At 40.6% G+C, this 21,371-nt stretch overlaps 1 protein-coding gene across 21 annotated transcripts in view; it reads right to left on the reverse strand.

The window, feature by feature from the left end:
- LOC143996687 (poly(rC)-binding protein 3-like) overlaps positions 1–21,371 on the reverse strand; it is a 1,318,080-nt gene that overhangs the window by 66,123 nt on the left and 1,230,586 nt on the right. For all 21 annotated transcript variants that reach the window (XM_077491910.1, XM_077491906.1, XM_077491899.1 and 18 more), the window contains 3 exons: positions 11,318–11,341; positions 11,183–11,215; positions 6,071–6,187 (listed from right to left, as the gene is read on the reverse strand). In XM_077491910.1, the coding sequence (XP_077348036.1) occupies positions 6,071–6,187; positions 11,183–11,215; positions 11,318–11,341 (174 nt within the window). The remainder of the gene's footprint in view (positions 1–6,070; positions 6,188–11,182; positions 11,216–11,317; positions 11,342–21,371) is intronic.

Consider the following 21,371-nt stretch of genomic DNA (forward strand, 5'->3'; position numbering starts at 1 on the left):
ATGCTGCTCCTTCTCCCAAACTCAGTCTAGGAGTCAGCCAGCTAGCTGAGCATCAGCCTCTTACTATCTCTGTAAGACCCCATTCACACTTGCAAATGGGGCTGTTAGCGATTAGATCTGGGATATCGGGGGGGGGGGGGTCTCAGCAGTTAGCTGTGGGTGGAAGCCATTCACATGAAGATCACATGAAGATCTACCTGTCTGTACACAGACTGAGTGGCAACAATTATCTGTGGGAGCTGTCAAGCTTCCCATTGCTTTCAATGGGATGTCCGCCCACAGCTAAATGCCAGGAACCACTGCTAAGTCTCCTACATCTAACTGTGCAGGCTTGTTTAGATCTCAGGACTTGATCAACAGAAATACACATTTTTGGCATGTAAAACAGCTCACATAAATGTATTTTATCTGTGTGTGCATGACATGTGAAATTCCATGCTAGTCAATGAGAGCTGTCTTAATTAGCACTACTGAAGTCGCTCCAACTTGAGAAAAGATACTACTTCAAGACGACTTCTATCCAACTTGTGATCATAAACTTTAATGGATGTTGCCTCCAAGTCGGATCCTCATCTATATCGATGTGATTTGGATCAGAAATAAGAGGAAAAATACCCAGGTATTCCCTGTGGTGTAGCCCCTCCCTCACTTGAAAATCCTATCAAGGTTAGTACTCAAGTTCCCAGCAAATCACCAGGAAGTCACCTGTCCAAGTCGCACTGTAAGTTGTGTGACTTTCAGGTCGCAGTAGTGTGAACCAAGCCTGGAGTTCAGATTTACAGTAAACTATAGTCTCACTTTAACAAATGTAAGGCTTTGGGCTGATGCTGGAATCTACTGTTGTTATTGTATTTTATCCCTGATGCACTGTTTGTACTGTTTGTACATTCTTCTCAAATCTATTAAAGAAATAAAGCAAAAGAAAAACAAAAAAAAAACAAACAAAAAATCTGTAAATAAACATTAACTGCTTAAGAAAAGTAATTAATATAAAAGCAGTCTAACGGATTGTAATAGAATGATGATTCTATTACAATATGTTAAACAGCTTTTGCATTAATTGGCCATTTTAATTTCTAAGTGAAACAAGAAAAAAAATCGACTTTTAACTATTAAACTGATATAGAACAAGCATGCCTATCTGTTTGATTAGATTTAGGCTGAAGTCTTGCATTTGCATCACATTAAAATTTATGAGGGGTAAACAGCTGGTCACTAGCATAATAAATAATAAAACAACTACATAATGTCAATACTTAATAAGAAATATTACACCCTTTTGCTTCATTACACTTTGCAAATATTTAATTTTCTAATGAATGCAATTCATAATATAAAATCACTTAGATGAAGCAAAAAGAGAAAAGAAGAAACCTTAGGTGAATGAAATGTATACCCTCTGAAATGTAAAACATTGACATCAATACATAATTGAATCATACAGTTACGGAGTTGAAAGTGTGCAATTATTCTTTCAATCTCAATCCGCTTTGGGACCAGACTGTAAGGGCTTTTCTTTTTTTCTCGCCATTAATGTGCATTACTGGAAGCAATAGCTTCTCCCTAAAGTCTACAGAAAGGCAAAAGAAAAGGATCAAACAGCTTGCAAATTGACCCATTATTCCTGTTCCAGCACTGTTACAGCTAAAAGCGTTTTAAGTGAATGAAGCCGCCTTTTGCCATTAAACAGTGCATTAGGTAATTTGTGTAGGGTTTTTAAAACAAACAAACTAGAACTATCCCAAAAATAATGTATGCTTTGACAAGTTCAGTATTTAAGTGAAAAGGCAGATCTTTTTTTAAAGTTCACAAATATTTCACAATGTGGTAGAATTGGTAAAATGCAAATTACCAAAACCTTTAATAAAAATACAGTAATAAAGAAAGTAGAAAGGCAAAAAATGTATTTGTAAATAGCAATATTAATTTATTTGGCTATTTAATGCTAACATGAGAAGTTTATTAAATTAAATAGAAGATTAAAAAACTACACTAGCGCATATTCATGCATCCATGAAAAAACACTTACACAATTTTTGGCTTATGGCTGCACGTCATGACTGTACCTATTTTATAGCCTCATTATGACTGTTCCTTCTGAGCTTGGCTGCACTTCTCATAGTACATGAATCTGGTTTTATTATCACAAAGATGGTGGTCTAGTGAAGCAAGTATGGGTTTTGGAAAAATAAAGGCAACATAAAATAAATTATTGGCGTGAAATGTCATAATAATGACCCAAAATACTTGAAATGGCATTTGACCTGGTGATACAGGTCAAATGGAAGTGTGGGGACTTCACTGATCTCTTGGATTTCATATAGGGACAGTAGGTGTTCAGGTTGGGGACATTACACCCAAAAGTTCCGATTATTATTATTATTTATGATTTCAGTGTGGTCCCTTAATTTGTACGCATTTCATCTTTTGAATAAGTTTATGTTTCACTCTTCATCTTCATCATATCTATGCAAATCTATTTATGGCTGCTTTGTTGGATGCAATTTTAGTTTGATCTACAGCAGCCTTTCTCAATCTTTTCAACACAGAAGAACCATTGAAATCAGTGGGAAGAATGCTGCTTGCACTTATGGTCATTGAGAAAAATTACCCCCTTACAGAAGATCAAAGGTGTTAGTGGGAACCCCTAGCAATCTCTGAAGGAACTCTTAGGTTCCATGGAAGCCTGATTGAGAAACCCTGTTTTACAGAGTTGGGATTAAGTTAGATTAGGTAAAAAGTCCCCAGCAAAGCCAAGGAAGACAGATCAGCATAGTGCGTATTAACATATTTATTTGGTGATTATAAATTCTTTAGCGGGGAGCATCGATAGTTTAAAAAAACTATTAGATAAGCGCCTGTACGACCACAACATACAGGGATATACAATGTAATATTGACATATAATCACACACATAGGTTGGACTTGATGGACTTGTCTTTTTTCAACCTCACCTACTATGTAACTTTGTAACTATATATATATATATATATATATATATATATATATATAATCTGCAATTTTAATCTGATCTGTACTGCAAAGGTTTAACATACTGCTAGACAGGATAAGGTTAATCTAAGCCCTTGTACACACGGTCGGACATTCCGACGGAAAATGTCCGAACGGACCGTGTTGTCAGATAATCTGACCATGTGTGGGCTCCATCGGACTTTTTCCATTGGAATGTCCGACCAACAAAGTTTGAGAGCTGGATATAACATTTTCCCACAACATGATCCGATCGGACTTTGTCCGATCGTTTGTAGAGAATTCGGATCGGACAAAGTCCCACGCATGCTCAGATCAAATTACGAGACCAAAGCTATTGGCTACTAGCCTGAACGTAGTCCCGTGGCAATGAATGAACATCATCACGTTAAGAACGATCGGATTTTCCGACAACTTTGTCCGACCATGTGTATGCAACAAAAGTTTCGGACAAAATCCGTTGGAAAAAATTTGACGGATTTTGTGGTCGGAATGTCCGACCGTGTGTACGGGGGCTAAGAGCTCATTATAAAATCTCCCTAATGGAGGCACAAACAGCAATAAAACCTGACAAGTTTTGTAATCACCCTCCACTCTGTCCAAAACGAAAAAGAAAAGTTTTGCTTTTGTTTATACTTCAAGCTCTGAAGTGAGTGTGACAGTCACAGCCACCTGGACAGTACAGTTTGGATTTATCTGCAAGGCCTGTAAATAACTGTCTCCATGCTGTTGGAGACTTGCTGGATGTGCTAGTGCATCTCCTACCGGCTACTAAGAAACCTAAGGAATTGGAAGCTGATGCAGGTGAAGTAAAAATCTTTTATATCCAAGACATGAACATAAAATTGGACTGGACTGTGTCTTTTTAATAATCCTTTGATCTACATATTTCTTTAAAATGAGTGTTTTATACACTGTATAAAAAAGAAAGCTACTTTTATCTAAATAAGCTATACTTTCTGTTGTTGTGTATGCTATAAGATTATGGGGATAGAATTGTAATTGTTCAATTAATTTAATGTGGTGATCTGAGAGTTGAAGTAAGGAGAAAGAGAGAATTTAAAACATTGATCTGCTGATATATGACCAAAACATTGTTATTGTTGTGTAATGAGCTTCTCTTGTATCAGGGTAGAGCGGTGTTTTTTACTTTTCTGTAAATATTGGTTGCACTGGTTGTATTTTTAAACCATGAGAAATGTATAAAGCTGACAATACAAATGTGACCCTGATGAAAAACCTGCTTTGCCTGGTATAAATTGTTTGGCTTGGGTGTAGGTTTTACAGCTGGGTCCCACTCTGTGTCTTAGAAGCATCGACAAGAACTCCTGTATGAAGGAAGTTTGCATGTATTATTTACAGACTTCATGCAATGCATTGCTGTGCCAGGTGTGCCTGGGCACACCCTAATCAACCTGTGCAGTGCAGATTTCCCCTGCTGAATGCAGAAAGGGGCTGGGAGAATCTCTGTCCTCAATCCCTTTCTCTGCTATTTCACCAAAGCCCCCAATGGGTCTACTAACAAATTGTAATAAATAAATAAAATGTAAAAACATAATTTAAAAAAAATAGGTTTGTAAAAAAAAACAAAAAAAAATAATAAAAATAAAAAAACTACTGACGCCAATCTCTGCCCTACTGACACCAATCTCTGCCCTACTGACACCATCCATCCACTGCTCTACGGGCGCCATCCTCTGCTCTATTGACAAAGTCCACTGCCCTACTGACACTGTCCACAGCTCTACTGACTGACACCATCCACTGTCCTAATGACACCATCCTCTGCCCTACTGACATCAATATCTGCCCTACTGACAGAGTCCACTGCCCTACTGACACTGTCCACTGCTCTACTGACTGACACCATCCACTGTCCTAATGACACCAATCTCTGCCCTACCGACAAAGTCCACTGCCCTACTGACATGTCCACTGCTCTACTGACACCATCCATTGCCCTACTGACACTAACCACTGTACTACTGTGCATGCGTGTATGAGCTTTGGGGAGCACACACTAATGCAATAGGCTGCACATACCTATGGTAACTTGTTACAAACTATTGTGTTTAGTGTTTACATGCAGAATAGAGTATAATTTTATTTAAACTCTAAAGTTTGGTTAACAGGGATTCCACAGTTTATTTTGAAAAAGCAAATCAGTAAAAAATATGACAATGTCCAGGACAATCTGTTCTTTTAGCCTTACAGGCTATCTTAACTACTGAGCTGCTTACTGTTGCTGGAGGCTTGACATGAGAAGGAAAGCCTCTATCAAGAGGCTGCCTCCACAGAGAGACACGGTAATGAAGGAAGTATCAGCTGCAGGGAGACCACAGGCAGTATTAGTCATTTATACTGATAAGCTATGTAGATATACCCCTATCTGCTTTTTTGGGGCACAGCTTCTAGAAATCAGTCCCTTTTTGTTTGGGGTGTGTAATAAAACAAACATACAGTACATACTCACCTCTATGCTGCAGCATTGGTGTGATGCTGCAGCTGTACCCCGTTGGCTCTAAGCCTGAGAACTGAGGGATAACATGACAGCTGATCTCTCAGTTCTCACTCTGCTCTGAGTTTTTATGATAATATTCTTGATATTACAACTCAGCACTGTGTACTGTTTGTAGCTGAAGCTACATACAGCTCATGTGGCATTTAGAGCCAGTGCAGCACTTAGTGAAGGAAATATTTAGTTTGGACCAGCTTGGTCCAGATTACCAATTTAAAGTTACAGGAAACCAGGAGATCAACTTTAAGGATTGGTAAGTTCCAACATTTTTGTTTTTGGATTTATACTGATAAGCTATGTAGGTATATAAGATATAAGGTATAATATATAAGATATGTAGCTATATTTTTGTATGTAAATAACAGAAATAAAAATAAAATGACCATTAATGAAACTTCTTAAATGATCCACAATGTTTGGTTTCAATCATAATATACAATGTGGATATGGAAAGAAGATGTTGAATTTCTTATTTGTTCAGTGGTAGATTTTTTTTTTTATATTGCTGATTCTTGATAAAAAAAAAAAATAATGAAGCAAGTCATGTAATTATTGCTTACCTCTTCAAATTTTAGTGCAATCATTGAAAATGCTTTAAAAATGGCATCTGTTGGTCCTGTTATTGTTACAATTCGTTCAGGGCAGGACCCTTCTGATATGTTGATTCGTGCACCACTCTGTAATACAAAGTAAAATTAAAACCCAATATTAAATGTACATTATGGGTATTTCAGTTCATCTGAAAGAACTGAAATATCAGTTCATTAAAAAAGGAAATTCTCCACATATGACATTTCTCTTTTCATCATTACGTGTACTTTGCTATCGAGCACACTGGCAGACTGGCCTCCCTAATGTGTGATATCAGGTTAGGCTGTCTTAGAAGCAGGGCTGTTTGTTGACTTTGGTTTTATCCATATACGCTTAAACTATGTATACTCTAAACTAAGGTTACCATAGGTTTCTGTGGAAAATGTTTGTCCCACTGGGCATCTTTTTATTTATTTTTTATTACATTGTAGAATGTGACTAGTGAGCTCTTACTCAACAGCACTCACTAAGCTTTGGGTGGCATAGAAAGTTACAAGATTTAAGCCATATTAAAAACAAAAACAAAAATTTAATACATTGCAGATATATTACAAAGTCAAAAATGTAACCAAAACCAAAAATGTAATACAAATTAGAATTCGATTTCTCACCACTTTCCACCACCCCAGACCTTAACTAGATTTCTATAATATATATTCTACCCCACAAAAATGGCAATTGATCGCATACAGGATGGCGACTCACTGCAACAAAGTCTAAACCAGGTAATGTAAGATGGCTTCAGCTCTGCTCTCCACCTGCTGGAGAGGTCTCTCAGATGCATTTTTCCCCCTAATGGGCGTAATCATTGAGGCCTCAAAAATAAAGCACAAAGAAGCAAAATGCATCTGAGGGACCTCTCCTGTGTGTGGCGAGCAGAGCTGAAGCCATCTTACAATACCTGGTTTAGTTTTGGTTGCAATGAGTCGTTGCCCTGTGAGCAATCAGTTACCATTTTTCTGTAGCTTATTGTAGCCTGACAAGTTTTACGATCCACACCAGGTCATTACATGTCATATTGGCTGATATCAGTGATAGATACATTTTCCCACATCACAAAAAGACTGAAATTGTCAAGTAGGTGGGATAAGGGCAAGCTGTGATTTGTTAATGTCTTCTGGTATGCTTTATTGGTGGGAGAAGTTTGGTGAGCTCTCACTTCTTTATGTCAATCCAGAAGCAGGAAATAAGGCCGCACTCCCCATTACTGAAAGGAAAGCAGGTTGGAGGTATGTAATCATGAAATCAGTGGGCCTGTGTGCAAGATAAAAAGTGGGCCCTAGGCATCGATTAATAAAAAAGGGTGCGTGCCTTTAAATTGGGTGTGGTTTAATAGAATCTGAGATGACTTACATAGTGCAGAATGTGAGAATGTTAAATTTGGAATGTACAGTGTGGAGTGTACGGCGGTGGGTAGTATGTGCGGGAGAGGAGTGTGGAGTGTATAGAAGTGGGTAGTATGTGCAGGAGAGGGGTATATGGCGATGGATAGTATGTGCAGGATAAGGGTGTGGAGTATATGGAGGTGGGTGGTATGTGCAGGAGAGGGGTGTGTAGTGTATGGCGGTGGGTACTATGTGCAGGAGAGGGGTGCGGAGTGTACAGCAGTGGGTAGTATGTGGTGGTGGGTAGTATATGCAGGATAGGAGTGCAGAGTGTATGGAAGCAGTAGTATGTGCAGAAGAGGAGTATGGAGTGTATGGTGGTGGGTAGTATGTGCTGAAGAGGAGTGCTGAGTGTATGGTGATGGGTATTATGTGTAGGAGAGGAGTACGGTAGGGCAGTGGATGGTATCAGCTAGTTTTTTTATTTTATTATCTATTATTTTTTTTTAAATGTTGTTTTTTTATTTATTTCTTTAAATCATTTTTTAAGTTGGAGGTTGGGGCAGTGGATAGCGTCAGTAGGGCGGGGGGGGGGGGGAGGGGGGGTGGTGTCAGTAGTTTTTTATTTTATGTTTTTTTTTTATTTTTATTGTAAAAAAAATAAATTTTGTAATATTTATTGATTTTTTTTCTATCAGCCCTGTTGTTGGGCTTTGGTGGCATATCAGGAGTCTAAACAAAAACCCTGACATCTCCCCTTTGAGACAGAAAAAGGGACTGAGGACAGAGATTCCCCAGTTCCTTTCTCAGCAGATGAATGAACAGAGGCAGAGTGGCTCCTGTTCATTCATAAACTGAAGCCGAGTAACACAGTTTACTCTGCTCAGTTATCAGAGGACACTAGAGTGATCGGTAGCAATCGCTCTGTGTGCAATTCAGAACAGGAAGGGGCTGGTAAATTACATATTTACCGGCCCCTTCCTCCAATCTCCATCCTGGCATATCCTCCACAGTTGGCGGGAAAGAAGAAAAGGGAAGACGACTGAGAGGCAGCAGGGGGGGGGGGGCAGAGGAGGAGCACACAGCGGGGCAGAGGAAGACCCCGGGGCAGAGGAAGGCAGGAGGCGGGGGAGGACACTGGGGCAGAGGAAGACACGGGGTGGAGGAGGACACTGGGGCAGAGGAAGACATGGGTCGGAGGAGGACACTGGGGCAGAGGAAGACACGGGGTTGAGGAAGACACAGCGAACAGTCAGGATAATCAGTGCGTGGGAGGGACAGCTGTGAGCACTGATTTCCCTGTATGACATTTCCACTGACAGATGTGGGAGGGAGAGGAGGAGAAGCGGTTGTCAGCTCAGCTTAAAAAGCTATACAGGGATATCGGTGCTCAAGGGACAATCATCCATGTGTGCAGGTTGGGTCACAGTGGCCCCCCCTTTCGGGGGCCCGTGTGCAGTGAGCACCCTGCACACATGGATGATATGCCACTGTGTTGCCTATCACCTGGATATCCTGCTACCTCCTCTATTTTATGAAATAAATAAACCATAAAATTGTGTGTCTATGGATAGCATGTGTACTATATGTGTAGAGAAATAAGACACAGAGACATTTCTGTTCTACAGAGCTATTCAAGGTTTGTGTCTTCCATTTATTTTCCATCCTCTGTTTAAATAATTAAAAAGGTATTTAATAGCCCATCTTGTTTCTATCCACATTAAAACAAACCAGTAGAACTATTGGAGGCCGTGTTCTGAGTTATTCTGTTTTACAATGCTGTTTCCCAAAAAATGTAATTACCCTCGTGGAGCTTCTTAAGTCATTACACTTGATGTACTTTCTGTAGGTTTTATAATTGAAACTAGTGGAGTTTTCCTTGCGGCCACTGTTTTTTTTCCCCCTACTCTGATTACAGCGAATTTGATTAAATATAAACGAACTTGTTCAAATTGCAATTTACTTTGGGAAGACATGTTTTGATTATTTCATTATTAGACACAGGCCATTATTGCCTCCATGGGAAACAGACTTCATGTGAATTACAGAGCAGCGGCCATTTAACGCTCTACAGGTTTCATTTGTGGCACACCAAAGAAAATCATGTGCTGGGAAAATTATACTTATTTACTATAGAACACAACATAGATTTGACTACAGTCTTTTTAAAGGAAATCTGTACTAAAACAATTTCAGAGGATGCCATTGCTGACCACCTAACTATACTGAATACTTTTATTGGAAAAGAGACTTGGAAAGTACTAAAGCCCCAGATAAAAATAAACAGTATTTTCAAAAGACGATCTTAGCGTTTTTCTCAGTACAGACTTTCTTTAAAACAATAGGTTAATAATCGCCTCGTAGCCAGTGTCAGCACATATACTTAACTTTACCCTTCTCCCTCTCTCAGCTCAATTCAGCTAGTTTCTGAAGCTAAGACAAAATATCTAGTACTTTCGGGTATGGAGCAGCATGTGACTCACTCTATATGACAGTGCTGGACCAATCAGCACCGCCATGCAAGAGTCCATAGTGAATGCATACACAGGACTTTCCTTTGCTCCCAATAGCTGAATAAGAAGCAGTGGAGAGTGAAAAGAAAATTAGTATATGCTGTTGGGGAAGGCTGACCAATCCCCCGCAGCTGGTTAGAGAGGAGGAAAGATGACTGTGGGGTGGCGAGGCGGGGGGCGGGCGGAGGAGGAGCACACAGCGGGGCGGAGGAGGACACCGGGGCAGAGGAAGACATGGGGGCAGAGGAAGACAATGGGGCAGAGGAAGACATGGGGGTGGAGGAGGACATGGGGGTGGAGGAGGACATAGGGGCAGAGGAAGACATGGGGCGGAGGAAGACACCAGGGCACAGGAAAACACAGGGGTGGAGGAAAACACAGAGACCAGATCACCTGATCGCCTGTGACTGGCTGTGATGTACTATCCGCCCATTGTGTTTTCTTCTCTTCTTGAATAGGGAAAAAGATACATTGTATATTTTTCTCTTTGCTTTGCCCATTGTAGAAGAAAAGTTAACATAATTCTAATAAAATAATAGTTTAGTTCTTTAAACCTATTTTGCCTAAGTTTATAAAGCTCATGAGTCTATACATATTTTAATCAACTCATTCCCTTGAACAGACACCCACTAATGCATCGTCAGGACAGCCAAATAAAGCAAAGTAAGAAAAGATCCTGTTGGTTCATAGAAGAAGATGTATTTTTTTTTTTGCTTCGGATTCAGATTCTCTGAGCTATCATATACCAAGTTATACACAAAGGTGATCTTCACTATTTTAAACTTTTTCTCATGAGACATATGTAGTATGTTTTTTTACATGAAGGGTTATTACACTTTTGATTTTGTACTGAGGTTTTAAGTAGTCCATTTAAATTCATACCATTTATTATTCCTTTTATTGTTTAGCAGAGTAATTCTTTCAACTTTTATTTTACCCATACTAAAAAAGCAGAATCTTCTCCACCAATGTATACAGTAATATATATTAAAATGAAAACACAACCATTACTAATTGTACAATATCATTGTTAATCTTTAAGTGAACGGTGGGATTAAAGATACTTTTGGTGGCAGCTGCACAAATAAAAACCCTTTCACAGCTAACAGCTGAAATAATATTTGCAGCCACTGAGTGACACTCTTACACCTTTTTCCAGCACAGCATAAAATATTCGGAAGAAACGTAAACATTGTCTTCTGACAGAAATTGAGAAGGATGCACTGACATTTCTTATTCTTACCTCCTCTCTCATCTTCTTAACCGTCTCACCTTTCTGTTTTGGAAACAAAATCAGAATAAAAAGGAGCAATGGTTAGGGCCAGGAAAGCTTGGAATTGTACAGAACAATCACAAAAATAATTTATACTGTACTGACCTTCCCAATGATGCTTCCAACCTCCTGTAAGAAGCAAAGAAAGGAGTGATTTTTGGATGAAAATAATGAAACATACACTTTATGTTTAATTGAAATAATTTTTTCACTGTTTTGAATATTTCTTAATGCTGAAAATAAGCAAAAAAATTTAATAAAATCCTCACTGTTTTATTTGCATTACTTATTGATTCATACTCTGTATAGTTTAAGGTTATTAGTGGTGTGCCCTAAGGTTCAGGGTTGGGACCTTTACTATATAATTTATATATATATATATATATATATATATATATATATATATATATATATATATATATATATATATATAGGATGTTATAAATGAATGATAGTATCATATCAGTCTTTGCATATGACAACAAGCTATACAGTGGAATAACATCCTTTTGGGATGTCTCCAATTTACGTCAATTTAAGTCAACCTCAATGCACTGTTTAATTGGGCAACTATGTGGCAAATGAGGTTTAGTTTTAATAAATGTAAAGTTATGCACTTAGGGGCCAAAAATATGCATGCATCATACATACTAAGGGGAGTACAACTGGAGTACAACTGGAGTACAACTGGGGAAATCAGTGGTGGAGAATGATCTTGGTGTTCTGGTAGATCATAAGCCTAATAATAGCATGCAATGTCAAGTTGCAGTTTCCAAAGCCAGCACAATCCTTTCTTGTATTAAAAGTGGTATGGACTGCTTGGAACATTATCTGTGAATGGGGAAGAGTCTGATCAGTCACAGGATGCTCTCCCCAATTCACAGATTCATGTTATAAGTAGTGTATTCAGTCAAAGGACTTCCTAATAAAGGAGGAGTTAGAAGGGTTAGAAGGGGACGTGTGCCAGTTTGACTATCTGTACTGCTGTTGTGCATGAGGACCTAAAACTGCTAAACATTGCAGTGCTAGACGTTCAGAGAGAGGTAGAGGATGGGGTATCCCCTGCAGTGTAGATTTCTGCAGGATCCAGCTGCCTACACAACATAGGACATACTTCATACTTGGGCGGCACAGTGGTGTAGTGGTTAGCACTCTCACCCAGCAGTAAAAAGGGTCGCTGGTTCGAATCCCAACCACGACACTACCTGCCTGGAGTTTGCATGTTCTCCCTGTGCCTGCGTGGGTTTCCTACGGGTACGCCGGTTTCCTCCCACACTCCAAAGACATGCAGGTAGGTTAATTGGCTTCTGTCCAAAATTGGCCTTAGTACATGAATGGGGACCTTAGATTGTGGGCTCCTTGAGGGTAGGGACCAATGTGAGTGTGCAATGTACAGGGATAGGGGTAGACACTCACTCAGGTTGAACTGGATGGACTGGTGTCTTTATTCAACCTTACTAACTATGAAACTATGTGACTAAACCTGTAGGGATTTTGTGTCTGCATTATGAGATTTGGTTGAGGCGAAAACCCCAGTTCTTGCAAGGAAGAGAGAATTATTATAATGCATGTACTTTGGGTGTCCTCACTGTCAACGTATAGTTATCACATAGTATTTTACATGTTTTATCCTCTATAGTAACAGTTACCTGCTAATTAGCTAATAGATTGTATAATTGTAAAAAAGTCACAATGCAAGTCAGTTTGAATACTTGCCTCAAGGAAGTTACAGTTATTGTAGACATTTGTACCAGACATCCAGTTAGAGCTTAAAAAATACATCAGCACTGGTTTTAAAACACAATCACACTATCCCCTTTGAGGAAATTTTCTTTTCCTTCCTCTCCTTACAAGAAGTAATGGGAAATCCCTCCCAAAGCCATCAAAACTACATTTGGTCTTTAATATTCAACCTCTTTAAACCCACATGGATATAGCAGTTCGGAGTTGACCCAAATGAAACAAATTTTTTATATCTTGTGAAAAGCCATTGATATATTCTTATAGTCCTTTTTGTCACTGCCTCCTCCTACAAGGCCATGTTGAAGGTATTACCATATTACAGTTGGATTCCTTCTAGTTTGTGGAGAAACCATGACCGCATTATTTGATTTTGTAGTGGTGATGCCCATTTTGTCAGACCTGTGAATTCTTGTGAATCGCATTACCTTTTGTCATATAAAATTACAAAACTAAATTACAACCAACAGTGGAGCTGACATTTAGGTTTCCAGAGATTTAGTAAGTGGAGCTTATTATGTTAACCCCTTCCCGCTAAGCATATATGCAGCCTCACGAAAGTGGGTTTTTATTTGCAGGGCCACATATATGCGCTACTACGGTGTGTTTGTGCAGAGAGCATGATGCACCGTGTGCTCCCAGCATAGAGACTTTTCACACTAAAAATCAGGAGGGAAGACCAGTTCCCAATCACCTGATCGCCTGTGACTGACTGTGATGTACTATCCGTCCATTGTGTTTTCTTCTCTTCTTGAATAGGGAAAAAGATACATTGTATATTTTTCTCTTTGCTAGAAGAGAAACTTGTAAACAAAAAAAGTCCACGAATAGTAATAATATTAATAAAGATAAAAAAGCTAGATCGGGGTTTGGTCTATATCAGTGTGGGGTTAGGGTCAAGGTTAGAGCCAACGGTCAGGAGTCAAAGTCAGGGTCAAAGATCAGGGTCTATGCATTTTAGGTAGGATTAAAAAAACATTTGTAATTCAATGTAAATGTTGGTTAGTGTCAGTGTGTTTGATAAAAAATCTAAATGTGCATTATTGTTTCTGGCCCCCTTTATGGGCACGATTAACAAAGACTCCCACAGTCAGTGCCAAACAGATCATAAAATCTCCAACACCTTAAATTTCATCCATTACCTGGTCACACCTTCTAGAGTGCCATGTCATCATACCTTTGAGAATCAGTAAAGAATTATGCCACATTTTTTGAATGCTCAATCTAGCAAAAAATATAACGCCAGATAGATTATGTGACTCTGGAAAGCTTGTAAGAGATTTAATATTAAGACAGGAGCATATTCATTGAAATACATTTACTTCTAAAAGTGCCTTATATCCAAGTATATATACAAGTATACTTCCCTCACCTCAAATTTTCTTTATTAAAGTGCTGGCCTGCTACAGTGTGGCTAATGCCGCGTACACACGATCAAACAATCCGGTGGAAAAGTCCGGCAAACTCAAGTCCGCCAAACAATCCCCGCGTGTGTAGCCTCCGGCATACTTTTTTGACCCGAAAGTACGGCGGACTTAGAATGCCGTGTTGCACACCAATCTTTCCGCCGGACTCGCATTTCGGAGGACAATCCGGCCGTGTGTATGCCAGTCCGCCGTACTTTTGAAATGAGCGGACTTTTCCCGCCCGGAGAAAAGTCCGCTCATTTCGAGCGGGTCTCCAGGTAGGCGGGGCCCGCGAAGGAGACGTCGCTGGCCCCGCCGCCTGGTATGGACTTAAAGGGGAACCCCAACGCCGAAAAAAATCGGCGTGGGGGTCCCCCCCAAGTCCACAACAGACCCTTGTCCGAGCACGCTACCCGGCCGGCCAGGAAAGGGGGGCGAGCGAGCGCCCCCCCTCCTGAGCCGTACCAGGCCGCGTGCCCTCAACATGGGGGGTGCCTTGGGGAGGGGGGGACGCGCGGCCCCCCACCCCAAAGCACCTTGTCCCCATGTTGATGAGGACAAGGGCCTCCTCCCGACAACCCTGGCCGTTGGTTGTGGGGGTCTGCGGGCGGGGGGCTTATCGGAATCCGGGAGCCCCCTTTAATAAGGGGGCCCCCGGATACCGGCCCCCCACCCTATGTGAATGAGTATGGGGTACAATGTACCCCTACCCATTCACCTGTAAAATAAAAGTACAAGAAAAACACAACACACGAGATAAAATACTTTATTGCACAGCTCCGGGGGTCTTCGGTCTTCGGGGGTCTTCTCGCCGGACTCCTCCGCTATCTTCTTGTAGCTCTTTTGCTAGCGGAGGAGTCTGGCTTTCTTCCTCGCTGCCGGCCTCTTCTTCCGACTTCGGGGGTCTTGTCCCCCTCTTCGGTTCTTCTGCCGGGCCACCGCGCCTTCTTCTAGCTCTTTTACAGGCGGTGGCCCTGTCTTCTGTTGCCGCCGCCGCCTTCCGTTCTTCTTCTTCTTCTTCTTCTCCAGGAGATGTTGACTCGACGATCTCTCCGGCCGCAATGCCAGGGACGCGCTGCGCTGCCACTTATATAGGGACAAGGGGCGGTGTCACATGGGTTTATGTCACATGGGTTGGTGTCACATGGTGACCCCTCCCCCTTACGATGTCACAGTCCCCATGTGACATCAACCCATGTGATCAACCCATGTGACATAAAGCCATGTGACACCGCCCCTTGTCCCTATATAAATGGCAGCGCAGCGCGTCCCTGGCATTGCGGCCGGAGAGATCGTTGAGTCAACATCTCCTGGAGAAGAAGAAGAAGAGGAACGGAAGGCGGCGGCGGCGACAGAAGACCGGGCCACCGCCTGTAAAAGAGCTAGAAGAAGGCGCGGTGGCCCGGCAGAAGAAGAGGGGGACAAGACCCCCGAAGTCGGAAGAAGAGGCCGGCGGCGAGGAAGAAAGCCAGGCTCCTTCGCTAGCAAAAGAGCTACAAGAAGATAGCGGAGGAGTCCGGCGAGAAGACCCCCAAAGGCGGAAGACCCCCGGAGCTGTGCAATAAAGTATTTTATCTCGTGTGGTGTTTTTTTTGTACTTTTATTTTACAGGTGAATGGGTAGGGGTACATTGTACCCCATACTCATTCACATAGGGTGGGGGGCCGGTATCTGGGGGCCCCCTTATTAAAGGGGGCTCCCGGATTCCAATAAGCCCCCCGCCCACAGACCCCGACAACCAACGGCCAGGGTTGTCAGGAAGAGCCCCTTGTCCTCATCAACATGGGGACAAGGTGCTTTGGGGTGGGGGGTCCGCGCGGCCCCCCCTCCCCAAGGCACCCTCCATGTTGAGGGCACGCGGCCTGGTACGGCTCAGGAGGGGGGGGGGGCGCTCGCTCGCCCCCCTTTCCTGGCCGGCCGGGTAACGTGCTCGGACAAGGGTCTGTTGTGGACTTGGGGGGAACCCCCACGCCGATTTTTTTCGCCGTTGGGGTTCCCCTTTAAGTCCATACCAGGCGGCGGGGCCAGCGACGTCTCCTTCGCGGGCCCCGCCTACCTGGAGACGCACTCGAAATGAGCGGACTTTCCTCCGCGTGTGTGGGCGAGTCCGTTCATTTCAAAAGTAGGGCGGATAGTACGGCGGACTTAGTACGCCGTATTAGTCCGCTCAAAAAGTGCCGTGTGTGTGGGCAAGTAGCCCGTTCGGAAAGTCCGACGTACAGTCTGGCGGGAAGTCCGCCAGACTTAGTACGTCGGACATACCGCTACGTGTGTATGCAGCTTAAAGTGTCCAGTGCTGTAAGCTTACACCTTAGAATGAGTTAACCCTCATGACCAATAGTCAATTAGACTTGGACAGGTAATTTTAAGAATTCAATCCACTATGCAATACCGTACTTGTGTGAAAAAGAAAAACATTCATTACAGTGCCTTGCAAAAGTATTCAGCCCCTTGTCTTTTTCTCTATTTTGTTACATTAAAGCATTTAGTTCAATGTTTTTTTAATCTGAATTATATGTGATGGATCAGAACACAATAGTCTAAGTTGGTGAAGTAAAATTAGAAAAATATATGCATAAAACTATTTTTCAGAAATTAAAAACTGATAAATGGCATGTGCGTTTGTATTCACCCCCTTTGTTATGAAGCCCATAAAAAGCTCTGGTGCAACCAATTACCTTCAGAAGTCACATAATTAGTGAAATGATGTCCACCTGTGTGCAATCTAAGTATCACATGATCTGTCATTACATATACACACCTTTTTTGAAAGGCCCCAGAGGCTGCAACACCTAAGCAAGAGGCACCACTAACCAAACACTGCCATAAAGACCAAGGAACTCTCCAAACAAGTAAGGGGCAATGTTGTTGACAAGTTCAAGTCAGAGTTAGGTTATAAATAAATATCCAAATCTTTGATGATCCCTAGGGGCACCATCAAATTTATCATAACCAAATGGAAATAACATGGCACAACAGCAAACCTGCCAAGAGACGGCTGCACACCAAAACTGATGGACCGGGTTAGGAGGGCATTAATCAGGGAGGCAGCACAGAGACCTTAGGTAACCCTTGAGGAGCTGCAGAGTTCCACAGCAGAGACTGGAGTATCTGTACATAGGACTACAAAAAGCCGTACACTCCATATAGTTGGGCTTTATGGCAGAGTGGCCAGAAGAAAGCCATTACTTTCAGCAAAAAAGCAAAATTATACGTTTTGAGTTTGCGAAAAGACATGTGGGAGACTCCCAAAATGTATGGAGGATGGTGCTCTGGTCTGACGAGTCTAAAATCGAACTTTTTGGCCATCAAAGAAAACGCTATGTCTGGCGCAAACCCAACACATCACATCACCCAAGCAGGACTGGGAAACTAGTCAGAGTTGAGGGAAAGATGGATGGTGTTAAATACAGGGATATTCTTGAGCAAAACCTGTACCACTCTGTGTGTGATTTGAGGCTAGGATGAAGGTTCATCTTCCTGCTGACAATGACCCCAAACACACTGCTAAAGCAACACTTGAGTGATTTAAGGGGAAACATGTAAATGTGTTGGAATGTCAAAGCCCAGATCTCAATTCAACAGAAAATCTGTGGTCAGACTTAAAGATTGCTGTTCACAAGCACAAACCATCCAACTTGAAGGAGCTGAAGCAGTTTTGCGAGGAGGAATGGGCAAAAATCCCAGTGGTAAGATGTGGCAAGCTCATAGAGACTTATCCAAAGCGACTTGGAGCTGTGATAGCTGCAAAAGGTGGCTCTACAAAGCATTGGCTTTAGGGGGGTGAATAGTTATGCACATTGACTTTTTCTGTTATTTTGTCCTATTTGTTGTTTGCTTCACAATAAAAAAAAACTTCTTCAAAGTTGTGGGCATGTTCTGTAACTTAAATGATGCAAATCCTGAAACAATCCATGTTAATTCCAGGTTGTGAGGCAACAAAACATGAAAAATGCCAAGGAGGGGTGAATACGTTTGCAAGGCACTGTAGCTACATAGAGCCACACAGCATGATGGTAATTTACAGAAAAACTAGGAGAGGAAAACTAGCTCCTGAAACAGGCAATCATCACATCAGTTTTGTTTGTAGGCCCATTAGTGTACCAATGCTTAGTAATAATTCCAGAAAGGACATATAAGTAACTAAATCTGTGCTAGGTTTAATTTATCTTTCATGTTTGCCTACTTTCACTCTGCCGTTAAATTAAGAAAAAAAGTTTTTCTTGGCTGCAGATGTTTCGTTCACTAAAATGTCATCTTGGATTATTGGTGCCGATGAAAAGTAATTGAAAGATGTAAGCCAGTGTCAATTAACACTTACTGGCAGATGCTCATTATGTTTAAGTCTAAACTGATTGATGGATTAGCATGGAAACTATGAAGGTAGTGAATAATCACATCATGACTTCCTCTACCACTCTTCTTTATTGAAGCAAACAAAATGTGACAGATTCATCAATCACAACAGACACATCAATATAACTGCAAATCCACCAAACTGTTATTGTGCAAGAGGTCTGCGCTGTATCATATTGCTCACCCTTCATTCTTTTAAAATACATTTTTTTGTGTGCTGATACCTATTTTTAAAATTGTATTGATGTCAAAGAAATTGGTACATGAAGTATAGTTCTTGAAAAAAAATCTCAATATACACAATATATCATATATATAAAACAAAAAGGGAATATTTTAACCTATAAAGTATAACATTTTTGCAATCTCTGCTTCACTGTTTTGCTGGTTTGCATTTCCCAATATCTTAAAATATATAAAAAATAGGATTTTTTGCAAAGTTTATTTTACCAGTAGAGGATGATTTGGGAAATATATGGTAAGATTAATTAGTCTAAATTAGTGCATATTTGTCTGCATGACAGGGAGAATCTTGTTCATAGCTTTAACCAATTTTTGGCCTCATAAGGCAGACTAAAACAATAGACAAACTTTACAGAGCTTTAACACCAGCCTAAAGCACTCTATTTTCAGCCATGTGACTGTAATTTTCAGAATTTATTGGACTCAGCTAAAAATAACTTGTCATAATTATCACAGTTGGCAGTGTGCTTATATCAGCTCTAAAGCAAACATGATGCCCAGAAATATGTTAAAATGATAGGAGGGTTTATTTCCTCTTTAACATCAACAATCAACATATTAACATGGCAAGAAACATATGTAATTACTGAGCATTATACTTATATTATATTATATTTATGTACATGAAGCGGTGGTGAGGTCCTGCAACAAATACTGTTATAACACTATTTTTAGAAGAAACATTTGAAATTTGGAAACTGGTCTGATTACTCACTAATTGGTGCAGTCATAATAGCTGAGTGATGCGTTATCAATGCACAATATATTAAGTAGGTTTTTACTGAGTCTTAAACTAAACTATCACATTTTCACTGCATGATTGAATTGTTAAATCCTCTAACAATACTCCCTTATTTTTTTGGACAATTTTTACATGAATCTCCTAAGTTTCACAAATGCACATATAAATAAAAATTCATTAAATACAAAATAAATATGCTTATAACTTCCTGCCTTGTTCAAGCCTATGAAGGCAATTGTGGATAGTTTTCCATCACATCCTACGCCATAGGAAACCCCACACTAATATCACTTACTTTACCGTGTTCACACAATACACAAAAACAGGCAATACTTGTCAGATACATAAAAAAATGGCCAGATCATTTGCCGGTGTTAATACTTGTTTAAAAACATATTTTCTATTATATAAGTGCCTCATTTTAATAATATAATGGCTATAAATTGCTTGAAAATTGTTAACTCAGTAAATACATCACTACTTTTCAGTGCCTCAGGAAGCAGATTATTATCTGCACAAGGTATGGGTCATAAGGATTCATTTGAAAGCAATAATCTCTTTGATTACCTGAAATTATAATGGCAAATGAAGACAGCAAAATTAACCTGCTCTCTCAAACATGACAATTTCCATCAAGCTGCAATTATCTGTCTAATCTCATTTGGTAAATGGATTTGAATACAGGAGCATTTATTTATGAGCACAGAGCAGAAGAGTCTAAACAGTAATGCAGTTCTGTGTAATATAAACAGTTTTATTCACTGGAGTATGTTATGTGATGTAGCAAGGTCTGCTTATTGAGATTGACAACTAGGCCTCTCCCAATTACTGAAGAACACAATAATGTCCCTTATCTCTACAACTCCATCAACACTGGCAGCCAATCAAAAGCCTGCTTTAAGCAATCATACCACACCTGAGAGAGGAGTCCATAGGTTTGAGATGAACACTGCATGTTCAAGTTTGTGGTTCCGTCAAATTTATTTTGAAAATTACTAGACCAAATTCTTTATTATGTGCCGCCCCCCTACTATAAAAGGACGGGTCTTTTGACATTGTATGTGAGAGAGCAGACAGGCTATGTAGGGAAAGTTAGTTGTTATACTGTGGACTGCAGTGTGGTGGGCTACATATTCTTGTGCACTCTCCCTCCCCTCACAATGTTTACAATTCTGAAACCCAACAGTCATTTTTAGGACTACCTTTGGGTTGGTGTCAGCAACACTGCAGCTGCTGTTTTGCTGCTGCCTCTAGCAGTCTTTTTTGTTCTATTGAGTTTTTGTTTTGTATTTTCTTTTATTTCACATGTATCCATATTACAAAAAAAAATCTGTTAGGAAAAAATATGCTTTGATTTAGTGTTTCGGGTTTTCTTTCTTGGGCATATATTCTATTTTATTATCTGTTGCTGGACACAGGCAAAGCTGATTTTTGTTTGCAGCATGCTGCTGCATATTTGTGCAGTAAAGTACTGTGCACCAAAGCAACACATATTTTTCCCTATTGATATAGACATCATTACATTTATGCAATTCCCTTTAGAAAAAAACGGCAGGTGGCAATGGCTGCATATAGATGTAGTAGGATGGAGGTTCGTTCTACAGGACAAAGTGTAGCAAAGGCCACTTCTTCTAATGTCTGGACACAACTATATTTTCTATCTCAGATGTGA

Source organism: Lithobates pipiens, unplaced genomic scaffold (genome assembly GCF_037356315.1).
Source record: "Lithobates pipiens isolate NorthernLeopardFrog02 unplaced genomic scaffold, aLitPip1_a1.2 Scaffold_19, whole genome shotgun sequence".
Taxonomy (NCBI): Eukaryota; Metazoa; Chordata; class Amphibia; order Anura; family Ranidae; genus Lithobates; species Lithobates pipiens.